We start from the raw sequence: 18492 nt of genomic DNA on the forward strand, positions 1-18492 counted from the left end.
AGAAAAGGCGGGGGGAGGAAAAAACCCCCGCAGGAACTCGCAAGACATTGTCATCTTGCAAAGCAAGCCCATAGGAGATTCGTTTTGCGAAGCACCTCCAAAACGGAAAACTCTTTCGTCTAGTGAGTTTTCCGTCTTGCGAGGCATTCGTCTTGCGGGGCACCACTGTACAGTGGTACTTTGGGTTACAGACGCTTCAGGTTACAGACTCCACTAACCCAGAAATAGTACCTCGGGTTAAGAACTTTGCTTCAGGATTAGAACAGAAATCATGCGGTGGCGGCAGCGGGAGGCCCCATTAGCTAAAGTGGTGCTTCAGGTTAAGAACAGTTTCAGGTTAAGAATGGACTTCCAGAACGAATTAAGTACTTAACCCGAGGTACCACTGTATTAGTGGAAATGTGGAGAGCTGTTCCATCTCTTCATCCAACCACAGTCCTCAAAAATCAACTTTACTCAACCGATTTATTTTTGCTGTACAGTCGTAGCTTGGAAGTCGAACGGGTTCCGTTCCAGAAGTCCGTTCGACTTCCAAAGCGTTTGGAAACCAAAGCGCAGCTTCGGATTGGCTGCAGGAAGCTCCTGCAGCCAATCCGAAGCCCCACTGGACGTTTGGCTTCCAAAAGAATGTTCGACAACCGGAAAGCTCACAAATCAGTCCGGGAGCTAATTTGTTCGGGAGCCAAGGAGTTTGAAATCCAAGGTGCGACTTTGTTTGTTAGAACCCTCCCTGTACCTCATCTGGAGTTGTTTTTCACTCTAGCATTCTGCTATTAGGTTCTCCGCTCAACTGGCTTTTACCAGTTTTGTGGTCAGACTGCAGTCTTGCGTCCATGACGCCGGCCTCACGGACAGTAATAATAATAATAATAAAATGTATTTCTACCCCACCCTCCCCAGCCAAGGCCGGGCTCAGGGCGGCTAACAACCAATAATAAAAACAAGCTGAATGAATACAACTTAAAAACAAGATTAGAATACAACATTAAAACATTAAAATACAGCCTCATCACAGGAGGAGAAAGGAAAAAAGAATGAGGGGGAGGGAATCAATGAGTTTTACAGAAATCCCACATTCTCGTCCAGGGAAGGAAGAAATGCGTTCTGCCCCCGGGTTTCCGGAAACCAAAACTAAAAATTATGGGACCTACATCGGGTGTGATAACTTCAGTTTCCTATGTAACACGCTGGTATTTCCCCCCGTCTCATTAAGGCCAAGGTGGAGCGATTCAAATTGACTTGGAGGTCTTCTTGTCCAGGTCTCCTTCACTCCTTGTTGTTCCTTTGAACCAGGTGCGAAGGTGCGGCCAGCCCTGGAGGTCCCAAAACCATCGTGGAGGGGATCATAGAGGAGGAGGAAGAGGAGGAAGAAGACGAAAATGGAGAATCCATGAACAAAAGGAAGAAGGATGATGACGCAGAGGTGAGGAAGGCATCTTGTCAGGATTGGGAGAATAACCGCGGGCCTCTGGCTGTTGTTGGGCTGTCAGGCAGGGGTGATGGGGTCAGAGTACAGTGGTACCTTGGGTCACAGACGCTTCAGGTTACAGACACTTCAGGTTACAGACTCCGCTAACCCAGAAATAGTACCTCAGTTAAGAACTTTGCTTCAGGATGAGAACAGAAATCGAACGGCGGTGGTGTGGCCCCATTAGCTAAAGTGGTACCTCAGATTAAGAACAGTTTCAGGTTAAGAACGGACCTCCAGAACAAATTGAGTTCTTAACCAGAGGTACCACTGTATAGCAACATCTACAGAATCACAGGTATTCCCCATCCCTGACCCACAGGCTGTCTCTTCTCTCTTTCCCCACGACCTCTGAATACTTCTTTAGCAGCCTAATAATAATAATAATGGTAATAATAGTATATTTGTACCCTGCCCATCTGGCTGGGTTCCCCCAGCCACTCTGGGCAGCTCCCAGCAGAATATTAAAAACACGATAAAATATCAAACCAGGGTTGCCTACAGATGCCTGGTTAAATACAGGGCTGATTATGATTTATGAAGCCCTATATGGCTCAGGTCCAGGTTATCTGAATGACTGTATTTCCCCATAAGAACCTGCCGGAGTTTTGAGAACTTTAGGGAGGCCCTTCAGGGAAGACAGGGTCTTCTCAGCAGTGGCTTCTCCCAGGCAACTTTGAAACTCCCTGCCTGGAGAAGTCAGACTGGCTCCTTCCTTGCTGTCCTCCTGCTGGCAAGTGAAGACCAACAGGCTTTGGGGAACAGACTGTTTTGAATGAAAACAGTCTCATGGGAACAACAACAACAACATATTATTTATACCCCGCCCAACAACAACAACAATATATTATTTATATCCCGCCCATCTGGCTGGGTTTTCCCAGCCACTCTGGGGGGCTCCCAACCAAATATTAAAAACACAATACAGCATTAAACATTAAAAACGTCCCTAAACAGGGCTGCCTTCAGATGTCTTCTAAAAGTCAAGTCGTTGTTTATTTCCTTGACATCTGGTGGGAGGGAGTTCCACAAGGCGGGTGCCACCACCGAGAAGGCCCTCTGCCTAGTTCCCTGTAACCTCACTTCTCTCAGGGAGGGAACCACCAGAAGGCCCTCGGAGCTGGACCTCAGTGTCCGGGTTCAATGATGGGGGTGGAGACGTTCCTTCAGGTATACTAGGCATAAGCCATTTAGGGTTCAAATCCCTGCGACGGGGGTGAGTTCCCATTGTTCTGTCTGAGCTTCTGCCAACCTAGCAGTTTGAAAGCACACCTGTGCAAGTAGATAAATAGGTACCGCTGCGGCAGGAAGGTGAACGGCATTTCTGTGCGCTCTGGTTTCCGTCACGGAGTCCTGTTGCGCCAGAAACAGTTTAGTACTGCTGGCCACACGACCTGGAAAGTTGTCTGTGGACAAACGCCGGCTCCCTCGGCCTGAAAGCAAGATGAGTGCTGCAACCCCATAGTCGCCTTTGACTGGACTTAACCGTCCAGGGGTCCTTTACCTTTTACCTTTTATAGGTCAACACCAACACTTTGAATTGTGCTCGGAATAATATTAACTGCAACCTCCCCTCCTCTTACGCTTCCATGGATCCGGTCTGGGATACATCAGGGTTTGGGAAAACATTGCAGCCTTCCTGCACTTCTGGGCTCCATCTCCCATCAGCCTTGCCCCAGCGGTCAGGGATGATGGGACTTGTAGTCCTCTGGGATCTGGAGGACTGCAACCCAATGCTCGCATGATGTGTTTCTGGCGTTTTAAAGCGGACATTTTCTTTCCCCCCTACCACCCTGAAAAAAAGACCAAGAAGGATGTGGCCTACACTTGGCGGATTGAGCTGGCGAAAACGGAAACGTACTGGGATGGTTGGTTCCGGGGCCTTTCGAACCTCTTCCTCAACTGCTCTGTTCCCAAGCTGCTCCTTTTGGCCGGTAAGTGTATTTCTCGCTTCGCTTTCTTCTGCAAGCCCCACAAAGACACTCCCCCCCAAAAAAATTCCTTGTGGAGAGTCTCCTTGTCGCTGTTCACAGGTCAGATTGCCCTGGCTTTGTCTGCCCTGTGAGGGAGGAAGGGGTTTTTTTTACAGGTAGCATTCTGCAGCCAGGTACTGAGGCATTCCCAAAGCAAAGGAAGGATTGAACTCTGATTATTAAGAACACACACAGAGGTTTGAACCAGCAAGACTCTGGGAATGGTGTGTTTAATAATAATTCCTCTCCACCCCTCAGCCCAGGTCGTTTTATGCACAAAAGAACTTTTTACACCGTGGTTGTAAAAACCAATCAGATTTCCTCTGAGCATTTCAACAAACCCCTCGTGGGGACAAAGTTACACTACAAAAGCTAATTAAGCTGGCATACTTCTGGGACAAATAGAAGGGGAAGAAATGGAGGCAGTGAGTGATTTTACTTTCTTGGGCTCCATGATCACTTCAGATGGTGACAGCAGTCACGAAATTAAAAGACGCCTGCTTCTTGGGAGAAAGGCGATGGCAAACCTAGACAGCATCTTAAAAAGCAGAGACATCACCTTGCTGACAAAGGTCCGTGTAGTTAAAGGTATGGTTTTCCCAGTAGTGATGTATGGAAGTGAGAGCTGGACCACAAAAAGAAGGCTGATCGCTGAAGAATGGATGCTTTTGAATTCTGGTGCTGGAGGAGACTCTTGAGAGTCCCATGGACTGCAAGAAGATCAAACCGATCCATTCTGAAGGAAATCAGCCCTGAGTGCTCACTGGAAGGACAGGTCCTGAAGCTGAGGCTCCAAGACTTTGGCCACCTCAGGAGAAGAGAAGACTCCCTGGAAAAGACCCTGATGTTGGGACAGATGGAGGGCACAAGGAGAAGGGGACGACAGAGGACGAGATGGTGGGACAGTGTTCTCAAAGCTACCAGCATAAGTCTGACCAAACTGCGGGAGGCAGTGGAAGACAGGAGTGCCTGGCGTGCTCTGGTCCAGGGGGTCACGAAGAGTCGGACATGACTAAACAACAACAACAACTTCTGGGGTAAATATAACAGAACTACAAAGGAGTGCATCCAGCAACCCTGGAGGTCATAAACAAGTAATATACATGATAAGGATGGCCAGGAGGACAGCGATCATTATCACCTTCATGTGAAAATCTGTTTCCTGGTCCTGAGATTAATATCCTAAGATTAACATATCAGAAAAGCTACATCAAAGAAACTGCCCACTATCTTTTATGGCCCAGGATGCATGCCTGGCAAAGCAACTGGGCTGCATACGTGACTTGTCAAGAAAGAGAAATGGACAGTAGAGGGTTGTGGGATTTGATCAGAAATTATTGTCAATGAATCGAACCCAGTCAACGCCATGCTTTCATAGCTGACACAATGGCTTTCCTTTACAGTGGTGCCCCGCAAGACGAATGCCTCGCAAGACGGAAAACTCGCTAGACGAAAGAGTTTTCCGCTTTGGAGGTGCTTCGCAAACGAATTTCCTATGGGCTTGCTTCGCAAGACGACAATGTCTTGCGAGTTCCTGCTGGGTTTTTTCCCTCCCCCCCCCCTTTTTCTAAGCCGCTAATATCGCTAATCCGCTAATCCGTCAATGGGCTTGCTTTGCAAGACGAAAAAACCGCTAGACGAAGAGAATCACAGAACGGATTCTTTTCGTCTTGCGAGGCACCACTGTATTTTATAATTCCTCATAGTAATCCCATCTGATCCCTACATCTCTGGATATTTGCACTCCTACAAGGTACCGGTCACCTTTTGGGTAGGGAGGAATGGCTGCTCAGGCCGGGACTTGGACGGTCACATTTGCATGCCTGGCTCTTCTCCCGTTTTATTTATTCAGCATTTACAGTGGTACCTCGGTTCTCAAACTTTTTTTTTTTTTTTTTAATAAATTTTTATTGGTTTTACAGCATTTTTTAAAAAGAACAAACAAACACAAAAACAAAACAAACATACAAAATACTTTCAAAGATATTTTCATAAACCTCTTTTCTTGGACTTCCCCATACCCCCCCTCTCTGCATCCCAGTGTCCATTTTTGAACTAGCAACTCCCAGTTGTTACTTTCTAATCTCTGTCATCTTAGTCCTCCTTTATCATCTAACCTTGTATCCCTGTACCCTGTTACTTCTAGCAACCACAACATTTTAACATTCGTTGAGTTTGTAGTAGTCCTTAAGATAGCTCTTAAATTTTTTCCATTCTTCTTCCACCATCTCTTTACGTTGGTCACGGATTCTGCCTGTCATCTCAGCCAGTGTCATATAGTCCATCACTTTCATCTGCCATTCTTCCAGAGTAGGTAAATCTTGTGTCTTCCAATACTTTGCGATGAGTATTCTTGCTGCTGTTGTGGCATACATAAAGAAATTTCTATCTTTCTTTGTCACCAATTGGCCGACAATGCCCAAGAGAAAGGCCTCTGGTTTTTTGGAAAATGTACATTTAAGTACCTTTTTCATTTCATTATAGATCATTTCCCAGAAGGCCTTTATCTTCGGGCATGTCCACCAAAGGTGATAAAAAGTACCTTCAGTCTCTTTACATTTCCAACATTTATTATCGGGCAAATGATAGATTTTTGCCAGCTTGACTGGGGTCATGTACCACCTGTATACCATTTTCATAATGTTTTCCTTTAAGGCATTACATGCCGTAAATTTGATACCGGTGTTCCATAACCATTCCCAGTCATCTGACATAATGTTGTGTCCAACATCCTGCGCCCACTTAATCATAGCAGATTTAACTGTTTCATCCTGTGTGTTCCATTTCAACAGCAAGTTATACATTCTAGATAAATTCTTAGTATTGGATTCTAACAATTCGGTCTCTAGTTTTGATTTCTCCACTTGAAAACCGATTTTCCTATCCTGTTTAAAAATTTCCATTATCTGGCGATATTGAAACCAATTTTCTACTTTGTGCTTCAATTTCTCCTGACTTTGTAGTTTAACCTTGTCTCCATCCTGTTCTAAAATTTCCCAATACTTCGGCCATCCGACCTCCATATTGAGTTTCTTCACTGCTTTAGCCTCCACTGGTGACACCCATCTAGGGGTTTTATTTTCCAATAAGTCTTTGTATCTTATCCAGACATTAAATAATGCTTTTCTAACAATGTGATTTTTAAAGGTACTGTTAACCTTGTCATACCAAAGATATGCATGCCAACCAAAAGCATTATTGAAGCCTTCCAGATCCAAGATGTCTGAATTCTCGAGGAGCATCCATTCTTTCAGCCAGCAAAACGCTGCTGCCTCATAGTACAATTTTAGGTCCGGCAGGGCAAAACCCCCTCTTTCTTTAGCGTCAGTCAGTATTTTGAATTTAATTCGGGGCTTTTTGCCCTGCCAGACAAATTTCGAAATGTCTTTGTGCCACCTCTTAAAACATTCCATCTTATCAAGAATCTGCAAGGTCTGAAACAAGAATAACATTCTAGGCAATACATTCATTTTAATTACTGCAATTCGGCCTAACATTGACAGTTTCAGATTTGACCATATTTCTAGATCTTTTTTAATCTCTGACCAACATTTTTCATAATTGTCCTTATACAAATTAACATTCTTAGGTGTTAAATAAACCCCTAGGTATTTGACTTTCTTAACCACTGTCAAACCTGTTTCCTCCTGAAACTTCTCCTTTTCCATATCTGTTAGGTTTTTCCCTAAGACTTTAGTTTTTTGTTTATTCAACTTAAATCCAGCCACCTGGCCAAATTGTTGAATTATTTCTAAAACCCTTTTCGTACTAGTGTTTGGCTCTTGCAAAGTCAATACTAGGTCATCTGCATACGCTCTTAACTTGTAGTGTTTAGCTCCGACCTGCACACCTTTGACCTGCTGGTCATTTCTTATCATATTCAGCAACACCTCCAGAACCGAAATGAAAAGTAATGGGGAAATTGGGCACCCCTGCCGAGTTCCTTTTTCTATCTTAAGTTCCTCAGTCACAACATTATTTACAATCAGCTTAGCTTTTTGTTCGGAATATATTGCAGCCATACCATTCTCAAAACCCTGGCCTACCCCCATCCCATGAAGATTCTTCCTCATAAAACTCCAAGAGATATTATCAAAGGCTTTCTCCGCATCCACAAAGATCAATACTGCTTTAGTGTTTATATTCACCTCCAGCTTTTCCAAAATGTCTATTACATTCCTTACATTGTCCGCTAGGTGTCTTTTAGGGAGAAAGCCTGCTTGGTCTTTATGAATCTTCTCCATCAAAACTCTTTTAAATCTTTTTGCCAAAATGTCTGCAAAAATTTTGTAATCCACATTAAGGAGTGATATCGGGCGGTAGTTCTTAAGTTGGGTCTTTTCAGTCTCTGACTTTGGTATGAGTGAGATATATGCCTCTTTCCACGATTCAGGTGCCCTTTTTCCTTCAAGGATCTCATTACAAACTTCTCTTAATGGTTGAATCAACCATTCCTTCAACGATTTGTAGTATCTAGAAGTCAGTCCATCTGGTCCCGGAGATTTGCCCAGTTGCATATTCTGAATGGCAGCCTCTACCTCTTGTTCTGAGATTCTCTGGTTCAAATCCATCTTACTTTGCTGAGAGATATTTTGTAATCCATATCTTCCAAGGAATTTGTCTATATCTTCTTCATTTTGCGGGCCTTGGGTGTAAAGTTTTTTGAAGTAACTTAGAAAGCAATTTCTAATTTCGTTAGGTTTAGATATAGTCTTTCCATCAACCTCTAGGCTTGTAACTGTATTTAGTTTCTGCCTTTTCTTCAATTGCCATGCCAAAAGTTTACCGCATTTATTTGCTGATTCAAAAGTCTTTTGTTTCATTTGCTTTATCTTCCATTCAATCTCTTGGTTCATCAATTCCATATATTGAGTTTGATATAACTTAATCTCTCTTAAAATGTCCTGAGACTTTGGTTTTGTTCTTAGTTTCCTCTCTCCTTCCTTTATCATTTCCAAGATCTTCTCTTTTTTCTCATTTTGTTTTTTCCTCTTTATTGAATTTTGTTGAATCAAAAATCCTCTCATAACAGCTTTACTTGCGTCCCAGATCACTCTTTTCTCCACGTCAGTCCTCAAATTTATTTCAAAATAGTCTTTTAAGGTCTTTTGGGCCTTCGTGAGAATCTCCTTATCTCGAAAGAGGGTGTCATTCATTCTCCATCTAAATTGACCGGTTATTGTGAGTTTCATCTCCATCTTCACGGCGTTATGGTCGGAGCAAGTTTTTGGGCAGATTTCCACTTTCTTAATCTTTGGAGCCAATCCACTAGTAACCCAGATTTGGTCAATTCTGGTCCAGGTCATCATTGCTTGGGAGAAGAAGGTTCCCTCTCTCTCCAGAGGGTTCCTTGTTCTCCAAATGTCTATCAAGTCCATGTTTTCTGTCATTTCAAAGAAAGTCTTGGGGAGTCTCCCTTCTTTAGTGACTGTTAGTCTTTGTGCCTTGTCCATATTAGTGGAGACCACGCCATTCATGTCTCCCATGATTATCATATTATAATCCAGATAGTCCGTCAAAGTTTCATGAAGTCCCTTAAAGAAGTCAGATTTGCCTTCATTTGGTGCATAAATTCCAACAACTAAAAGTTTTTCTCCTTGTACTTGTATCTCCACAGCCAGATATCTCCCTTGTTCATCTTTAAATATCATTTTTGGAGCCCATTTCTCCTTCACATATATTACCACTCCCCTCTTCTTAACTTTGTCTGATGAGACAAATTCTTGTCCTAACCTTTTATTTGTAAGTAATCTCCTGTGGGCTCTAGTTATGTGAGTTTCTTGTAAACATATCAAATCCAATTGTTCTCTGTTCAAAATATGAAATACTTGTCTTCTCTTCAAAGGCCCATTCAGTCCATTACAATTCCAACTAAGGAATTGCAGAGCCATCTTGTTATTTTCTTAAGGCTCCTCCAACAGCTCCAAGTTGTTGCTCTTCTTCTGACGGTGGTCTCCATAAGCGGAGAGCGCCGATTCCTTCCTGAAAAGAAATTTGGACTGATTCCCCGTGAGTAAGAACTGAAAAATAACTGGGACTTTTCTTAATTTTAAAAATTGGGCTAAAAACGGGGGAGATTTAAACAAAGGAAGTCTGCCTCCCCCCGACTGCATGAAAGTGAAAGCAACGGAGCTCTAAACCTGCATCCGTTTAAATTCATCCTTTGATCAGCTAAACCGGACATTTAAACCTTTGATCTCCCCTCTAGCAAGCAGGGCAGAGGGGAGGCGAATTTGACCATTAACTGCATGACTTATTTGAAGGAAAAAACCTCTGCTATCTCATCTACTTGAAAGTCTGAAACGGTCTGCCTTCTTAGTACATTGAGCTGACTTTTCCCTGTGAAGTGACACCTTGATACAAAGTTTCCACAGTGCCTGACTTTTGTACATTTTAAGAAGAAACAGTATAAACAGTATATTGGGCAACTGTGGCAATTGGAAGCTATAAGACTTTAGTAACATTGATTTTGACTGGGTTAATCTCCTTTCTTTCTACATCCTGGATGGTCTCCTTTGTTCATGTATTTTGAAATTTCCTTCTATGGCCATTTTGATTTGCTCCCTCTAGAGGATAAAGTGAAGTCCAGCACGGCCTAAGACAGTGGAATTTTCCAAGGGAGAATAAATCCCGTGGGAATTGACCTTGACATGAGTGGGCCACAAGAAGAGATAACTACAAGAGCCAAGACCAAGCAACAACAACAGCAACAGCTGCAGCTGCAACAAGCAAAGAGAAGAGGTTCGATCTTAGGCGTAACAGCCGGACTAGCTGGAACAACAGGACAGGACAAAGGAGCAGCCGTTTCTATGGAAGCTGTGACAGAAGCTTTGCTTAAGATAAACCAGACTCTGGAGTCTTTGACAAAACAGACTTCAGAGAACACACAAAAATTAACAGAAATATCAACAAGATTAAACCAGAATACAGAATCTATAAATAAATTGGTCGAGGAAAATGCCACCACGCGTCAAATTGCCGAAGAGGCCAAAGCCACAGCTGGAGAGACGCAGGAGAAATTAGAGCCACTTGCCAAGAAGGTCTATGAGCATGATGCAACCTTGGCCTTGTGGGAGTTACAGAGGAAAGAGAGAAACTTAAAATTAAGACTGATTCCGGAGAATGAAAGTGACAACCTTGTGGAATATTTGACACGGGAGTTTGCGGATTGCTGGGACTTGGAGGAAGACGATTTTAAAATCACAACTGCCTTTAGACTCGGCAAAAAGCAAGATAGAAAGACACCAAGAGATTGTTTGATCACACTCAGATCTAAGGAGGAAAGAGATAAAATTTTAGGACTACACTTTGGAAAAGCCCTCCAAATTGGAAATTCAGCAGTACAGATTTTTAAAGACATACCAAAATATATCTTGGACTTAAGAAACTTCTACAAGGATTTGGTGCTTTTGTTAAAGAAAAATCAGATCCGCTTCAGGTGGGAATTCCCACAAGGACTGTCATTCGACTACAAGGCAAAGAAAGTGAAAATAAAGACAATTCAAGATAAAGACAAATTTCTGGCAAGATATCAGGAGGACCTACAGAAGGGGACTGTGGACGTACTTGCAGAACAGAGGAGAGCACTGGATATCCTGAATCTCTCGTTTGGACAAAAACTACCTCGGTTCTCAAACTTAATCCGTTCTGGAAGTCCATTCCAAAACCAAAGCTTTCCGAAACCAAGTCGCACTTTGCCATAGAAAGCAGTGCAAAAGGGATTCATCCGTTCCAGAAGATTAAAACCCAGTCCCTAAAACAGCAATCTAACATGAATTTTACTATCTAATGTGACCATTAATCCACAAAATGAAAGCAATAAACAATGTTAATGGTTCTCTTGCCTTTTCTGCTTTTATCCATTTCTGCAGTCGCACAATCAGTCATTCTGTAGCTGAATTGGGTTCCACACAGTCACAGAAACGAAAAAGCCACACAAACAATAACGCCAATAAATAAATAAATGCAAAAACAAAAGCACCAAATATAAGCTCCAAACATCACCCCAGAACGCTGCAATTAGAAACGGAAGACTTCTGTCGGAATGGTAGGATGCAAATTAGCAGTGCAACACTAAAAACGGAAGAGAAACTTTTCAATTTCATTGGCAGGAAGCAAATTAGCAGCGCAACACTAAAAGCGGAAGCTCAGGACTGAAAACGGAGCATGTTTGGCTTCCCAACCCAAGTTCGAAAACCAGAACACTCACTTCCGGGTTTTCAGTGTTCAGGTTCCAAGTAATTTGAGAACTAAGCTGTTCGAAAACTGAGGTACCACTGTATTTCTTAAAATTAAACGCCACTTGTCTAAAAAGAAGATGAAGAAAAAAACACAATCAAAGCGGTTTACCAGAAGAATAAAACAAGAAAATCATGAAAAAAATCGCTACAGCAATTTAAGACACACAGAAAAACATTAAAATTGCCATGACTTTCTAAGCATCATGGTAGGCTTGTCTGAATGTTTTTAGCAGGCTCCGTAAAGAGTACAGAGAAGGCTCCTTGATCTCAATAGGCAGGAAGTTCCAAAGTTCGGGTGCTGACACACTGTAAACGACCAAAAAGCGGAACCTGTGGTTGTGCCAGTTCTGCCAATAGATTTTATTTCTTATATTTCTACACTGTTTTTTGTTCAAATGAATCCCAAAGCGGCTCACACACCATAAATAAATATAGTGTGCCGGAACACGACGGATCATCGCAAATGCAGCGTAAATAACGTAGAACAATTAAGAAATCGCCGTTGTGAAAACGTTAAAACACTGTTAACGAAGCAGCAACTAAAAATAAAAAGGTAAACGGCCTTGGGCTACAACTCCCATCAGCAACCACAGCTGTTGTAAGGGAGAGGGGGTTGTGCAAAAATGTTTCACGTATTCTAATTTGGCTTTAAGTGTCCTTTTTTTAAGTTGATGGGCAGAGAGAACGTCCCTGAGCCCTGTGTCAATTGTCTCCCGTCCTTAATAAAACAGAAATTCCAGCAAATTCTGGATTATGCTTCGCCCCTTCTCTTCTTCTCCAAACCCCCCCCCCCCCATTTGCAGGACTTCCAGCAGGGCCAAATAACTTGAAATGTTTTTTTAAAAAAACCTTCTCTTCCTTCTCTCTCTATCCCTGTGCCCTGGAATCGTTTTTTAGGTGTCGACAGACTGGATAAAGATCTAACCATTGGCCAGATGCAAGGTAAATATGCTGATGTCCTGGGCTCTGATTGGATTCCAAGAGGATCACAGGGATTGCCTTTTGAGGGATCTAGCAGGAGGCAGGGATGGTGGTAGCCAGTTCTGGATAATGTCATTCAAACAATGACCTCCGATAGATCGGCCCTTTGCTTGGCAATTAGAGTTCTTAAAGCTGGGGACTAGGGTGTTGTCTGAACGCATGCTGTCGTTCAAAAGTGCTATTTTTTAATTCGGATTTTTTTAAAAAAATTCGGATTACAGTGGTGCCCCGCAAGACGAATGCCTCGCAAGACGGAAAACTCGCTAGACGAAAGAGTTTTCCGTTTTGGAGGTGCTTCGCAAAACGAATTTCCCCTGGGCTTGCTTCGCAAGATGACAATGTCTTGCGAGTTCCTGCTGGTTTTTTTTCCTCCCCCCCCCCTTTTTCTAAGCCGCTTATCAGCTGATCCGATCAGCAGATAAGCCGCTAAAAGCCGCTAATAGCGCTAATCCGCTAATCCTTCAATGGGCTTGCTTCGCAAGGCGAAAAAACCGCTAGACGAAGAGAATCACAGAACGGATTCTTTTCGTCTTGCGAGGCACCACTGTATTTAATTGGGATTATTTAAAGCAGGCATGTCCAACTCCCAAGAGACTGCAATCTACTCACAGTATAAAAGAACTGGCACTGATTTGCCCATTGTCATTGAAGGATTGACCAGGGTCGTTGAGCCATTTTTGGGGAGCCAGTGTTGTTGAGTTGTTTTTTTCTTGTTTGTTTTTGGTGGGGATTTCTCAGGGGGGTCCAAAGATCAACCAGGATTTAATAAATATTACATTAAAACAAAAAACAAAGATCGACCCGGGACATCCTGTGATAGGCCAGTAGATCGCGATCGACCTGTTGGACATGCCTGGTTTAAGGGATGGAGACAAGTTCCTAGTCCTTAAGCCTGACCGGATACGTTTGAAAGTGCATTTAATCCCAAAAGCCTGGGAGGAAGCTGTACTGAAATTTCCGTCGGTTGTGGGTGGGCTTTGGCACTACTCCTGGGTGCTTGGCCCCACCCAGAATGCAAATCCCCGTAACTTGCATGTAGACCATTGCAGCATTCGGGTTTGCAGAATTCAGGTGGCTTCGGGTGCAGAGTGAGACAAGCTCCTGAGGCCTCTCGCACAGAGATTCCTCAGCTAAGTGGCTGCTGCAGCTCCCCAGGTGTGCTGGAGGATGCTATCCCATTACTAGTGGGTGTGGCGATCACACAGGGGTCCCCGGACATTACACCATCTATTGATCCCTGTGCCACCAATTTATTTCTCGCTATCACCACCCAGGGATGCGGGTGGCGCTGTGGGTTAAACCACAGAGCCTAGGACTTGCCGATCAGAAGGTTGGCAGTTCGAATCCCCGCGACCGGGTGAGCTCCCGTTGCTCGGTCCCTGCTCCTGCCAACCTAGCAGTTCGAAAGCACGTCAAAGTGCAAGTAGATAAATAGGTACCACTCCGGTGGGAAGGTAAACGGCGTTTCCGTGCTCTGCTCTGGCTTGCCAGAAGCGGCTTAGTCCTGCTGGCCGCATGACCCGGAAGCTGTACGCTGGCTCCCTCGGCCAGTAAAGCGAGATGAGCGCCGCAACCCCAGTCGGTCACAACTGGACCTAATGGTCAGGGGTCGCTTTTACCACCACCCAGGCCCTACCTGGTACAATACTGAGTCCAGTCAGGGTTAAATTGGAACATAAACTTCTGTTTATTTATTGCAGTTTAACAAGCGTGTGGTTTCATAAACGTTATCGGTCAATTACATTCATGGGGTGCCTATCCAGACCTATAACTTCCGCTACCTGCTCTCACTCATTAAACCACCTCTCAGATATTGACTTGTCTTCCTAGCTCCTAACTGTTCCTGACTCAGCGTATTTCGCTACACTAACTCAACCTACCCACAGACTCTATCCCAATTCACTCCCACTCCAACCAACCACCCAACTCCCAACGAACTCCTCCCTTTGTCCCTCCCAGAGCTGATTTTATAGCCCCTCTGACTCCACCCCCCTGGGTCCTGATTGGGTAACCTATTTAACTATTTCTCCTCCAGCACTCTCATATGTTAACGTCACAGTGGGGTCCACTGTTGGTTCAGTCAGCTTTTGTATGCGGGATGCAGGGTAGCATCCGTCTACAGTGGTACCTTGGTTCTCAAACTTAATCCGTTCCGGACATCCGTTCCAAAACCAAAGCGTTCCAAAACCAAGGCGCGCTTTCCCATAGAAAGTAATGCAAAAGGGATTAATCTGTTCCAGACATTTAAGAACAACCCCTAAAACAGCAATTTAACGTTTTACTATCTCATGTGACCACTGATCCGTAAAATGAAAGCAATAATCAATGTACTGTACTATAAAATAAATAAGATGGTATTGTAGAAGATAAAAAATAAAATTATTATTTTTTCTTACCTGCACTGATGATAATCATTGTTCGTCCTGTGAACCAATGCAAATTTTAAGTAGGTACAGTGGTACTTTGGTTCTCAAACTTAAACCGTTCTGGAAGTCTGTTCTGAAACCAAAGCGTTCCAAAGCCAAGGCGTGCTTTCCCATAGAAAGCAATGCAAAAGGGATTAATCCGTCCCAGACTTTTAATAACAACCCCTAAAACAGCAATTTAACATGGATTTTACTATCTAACGAGACCATTGATCCATAAAAATGAAAGCAATAAACAAGGTACTGCAGTCACACAATCAATCAGTAGCTGAACTGGGTTCCACACAGTCACAAAAAAGAGCTGCAAAAAACAAAAGCGCAAAATAAATAGCAAAAACAGACAGACCTCGGTGTAACACTCAAAACGGAAGTGTGGCACTCAAAACGGAGCATGTTCGGTTTCTGAAAAAAGTTTGCAAACCGGAACATTTACTTCCGGGTTTGCAGTGTTTGGGTTCCAAGTTGTTTGAGTACCAAGGTGTTTGAGAACCAAGGTACCACTGTACTTTACCTTAGGAGGAAAAAACCATGTCTTGGGCTGCCGCCGCCTCCTCCCTGCCTATGAACCATGGAGTCAAAAGCAGAAGGCCGGGAGCAAAGGATTCTGGGAGTCTTGCCTCACCCTCTCTTGCCCCCTTGCAGGGAAATTCCAGATGCAAGTTCTTCCGCAGTGCGGCCACGCAGTCCACGAAGACGCTCCAGACAAAGTGAGTGACGTTTTGGAACAGCTGTGGCTTTGAGGGCAGAATTACAGTTTTCGCCCCCCATGTTTTGTTTTGTTTTTGCAAAATGTATTTATTTTTTATTTATACCCTGCTTGAGTGGGGGGGTAAAAAATAACCCTAGCAACCTCAAAGCAGTTAACTAAGAAAAGATAGACCATAAAAGGATCCCTGAGAAAAATCAGTAACGGTAATTTAAGACATTCGGGAAAAGTTAATGGATCACGAAGCCCAGCCAGATGGGCAGGGTGTAAATAATAAATTATTATTGTATAATTATTATTACGGCTTGCGTCAACTTTCGAAGCAGATGGGTTGGCTTGCTTTTAGCAGGTCCCGAAAACAGTACAGTTGTACGTTGGTTTTCAAAAGCCTTGGGAGTCGGAACCTTTTGGCTCCTGAACGATCGAAAACCGGAAGTGATTGTTCTGGTTTTCGAACGTTCTTTGGAACCCGAATGTCCGACGCGACTTCCGTGGCTTCCAATTGGCTGCAGGTGCTTTCGAATCCCCGCATTCTACCAGACTTTTCAGGGAAGTTTTTAATATGTGACATTTTAGTGTATCTTTCATCTTTGTTGGAAGCCGCCCAGAGTGGCTGGGGAAACCCAGCCAGATGGGCGGGGTACAAATAATAAATTATTATTACTATTATTATTATTATTATTCCGCAGCCAATCGGAAGCTGTGCCTTGGTTCCTGAACGTTTTTGGAAGTCGAACGGACTTCCGGAACGGATTCCGTTCGACTTCCAAGGTATGTCTGTACAGTGAAAGCTCTGCCTGATATCAAAAGGCAGGGAGTTCCAGTGTGTAAGAGCGGCCGCACCAAAAGATCGAGTTCTTACAAATACAGAGCAGGTATTACGGGACACCTGTAGCAGCGCCGACTGCAGCAGTCAGGTGGGCACACGTGGGGCAAGGCAATCTTGCAGGTAAATTGATCCCAAGTTGTTAAGGGTTTTGTATGCTAAGAGCAGGGACGCGGGTGGCGCTGTGGGTTAAACCACTTCGTTTGTAAGTACTCTGCATGGACTGTTTCTTTTGTAAATGCCTGTATATAGCTCACATTAAAAAAGGACTGCACTGAAAAACCTGGAACTCTTAGTGTTTTGCTGAAAACGCCGCGTGGAATACGCGACAGTTCGAAAGCACACCAGTGCAAGTAGATAAATAGGTACCGCTCCGGCGGGAAGGTAAATGGTGTTTCCGTGCGCTGCTCTGGTTCGCCAGAAGCGGCTTAGTCATGCTGGCCACATGACCCGGAAGCTGTACGCCGGCTCCCTCGGCCAATAAAGCGAGATGAGCGCCGCAACCCCAGAGTCGTCCGCGACTGGACCTAATGGTCAGGGGTCCCTTTACCTTTTATGCTAAGAGCAACACCTTAAACCTGGCCCTGTAGCGACCTCTGAAGTGTTTTATATTTGCTGTTAGCCGCCCTGAGCCCAGTTTTTAAACCGGGAAAGGCAGGGTAGAAATAAAAATATTATTATTATTATTATCCGTCTGACTGACCAGTTGCTTCTAAGGAGAAGGTTTAAGAGGAGGGGTGCGGAATATTTGTTTGTTTGTTTTAGATTTATAAACTGACCTTCATTGGAAGATCTCAGGGTGGTTAACGAGATGATGATGATGATGATGATGATGATGATGATGATGATAATAATTTATTTATACCCCGCCCCTCTGGCTGGGCTTCCCCAGCCACTCTGGGCGGCTTCCAACAACATAGTAAAATACAGTAATGCATCAAACATTAAAAGCTTCCCTAAAGAGGGCTGCCTTCAGATGTCTTCTAAAAGTCTGGTAGTTGTTGTTCACTTTGACATCTGAAGGGAGGGCGTTCCACAGGGCGGGTGCCACCACCGATAAGGCCCTCTGCCTGGTTCCCTGTAACCTCACTTCTCGCAGGGAGGGAACCGCCAGAAGGCCCTCGGAGCTGGACCTCAGTGTCCAGGCAGAATGATGGAGGTGGAGACACCCCTTCTGGTATACTGGACTGAGGCTGTTTCAGGCTTTCAAGGTCAGCACCAACACTTTGAATTGTGCTTGGGAGCCAATGTAGGTCTTTCAAATGTTATGTGGTCTCGGCTGCTGCTCCCAGTCACCCGTCTAGCTACTGCTAGATGAAAACACAAATACTGTAGTTAAAACACAAACAGCAAAGCAATAGCAACCTCCTCCTGCAAACACATTTAAAAGACTGTAGAATATTAATCGATTAATCAATAAATTTATTTATACAGTGCCCCGGATAGTTTTCAGGGAGGCAGGGCATATTCAGGGCTCCCTTCACATGCAAGCCTTTCTGTTTTCTCTTTCAACATCTCTGGATGCTCTCTTCCAGGTTGCCGAAGCCGTCGCCACGTTCCTGATCCGTCACAGGTTTACAGAGCCCATCGGTGGATTCCAATGGTGAGGCTCGTCGGGCAAAAGCAGCCCTAGACCGGCCTCTTCCCTTGCACAAAAGTCGCCCACGTGGCGCTGTTCCTGCCCTCCTGAAATACAACCGGGGGGGGGGGTAGTTTCCTGCAATGCCTGAAAAAAGAAAATGCATTATTATCACATCTGACTGAACTTGCCCAGATAGCACTGATCGGATGGAAAGAGCTGTGCAGGTCAAACTGTTATTGAGCCAGGTGGCTGTTCGGTTTTAGTTGAGCTCACTATTACAGTGGTACCTC

General features: G+C 44.1%; 1 protein-coding gene across 1 annotated transcript in view; it reads left to right on the forward strand.

Moving 5' to 3' along the window:
* Positions 1 to 18227, forward strand: part of PPME1 (protein phosphatase methylesterase 1) — a gene marked incomplete at its 3' end in the record, with an annotated part of 43037 nt that extends 24810 nt beyond the window's left edge. The window contains exons 9-13 of the mRNA XM_081197520.1: positions 1294 to 1423; positions 3273 to 3402; positions 12579 to 12623; positions 15731 to 15795; positions 18156 to 18227. Of these exons, the coding sequence (XP_081053646.1) occupies positions 1294 to 1423; positions 3273 to 3402; positions 12579 to 12623; positions 15731 to 15795; positions 18156 to 18227 (442 nt within the window). The remainder of the gene's footprint in view (positions 1 to 1293; positions 1424 to 3272; positions 3403 to 12578; positions 12624 to 15730; positions 15796 to 18155) is intronic.
* Between the last annotated feature and the right edge of the window lie 265 nt (positions 18228 to 18492).

This window comes from Podarcis bocagei (genome assembly GCF_964188305.1).
Source record: "Podarcis bocagei genome assembly, chromosome: 6".
Taxonomy (NCBI): Eukaryota; Metazoa; Chordata; class Lepidosauria; order Squamata; family Lacertidae; genus Podarcis; species Podarcis bocagei.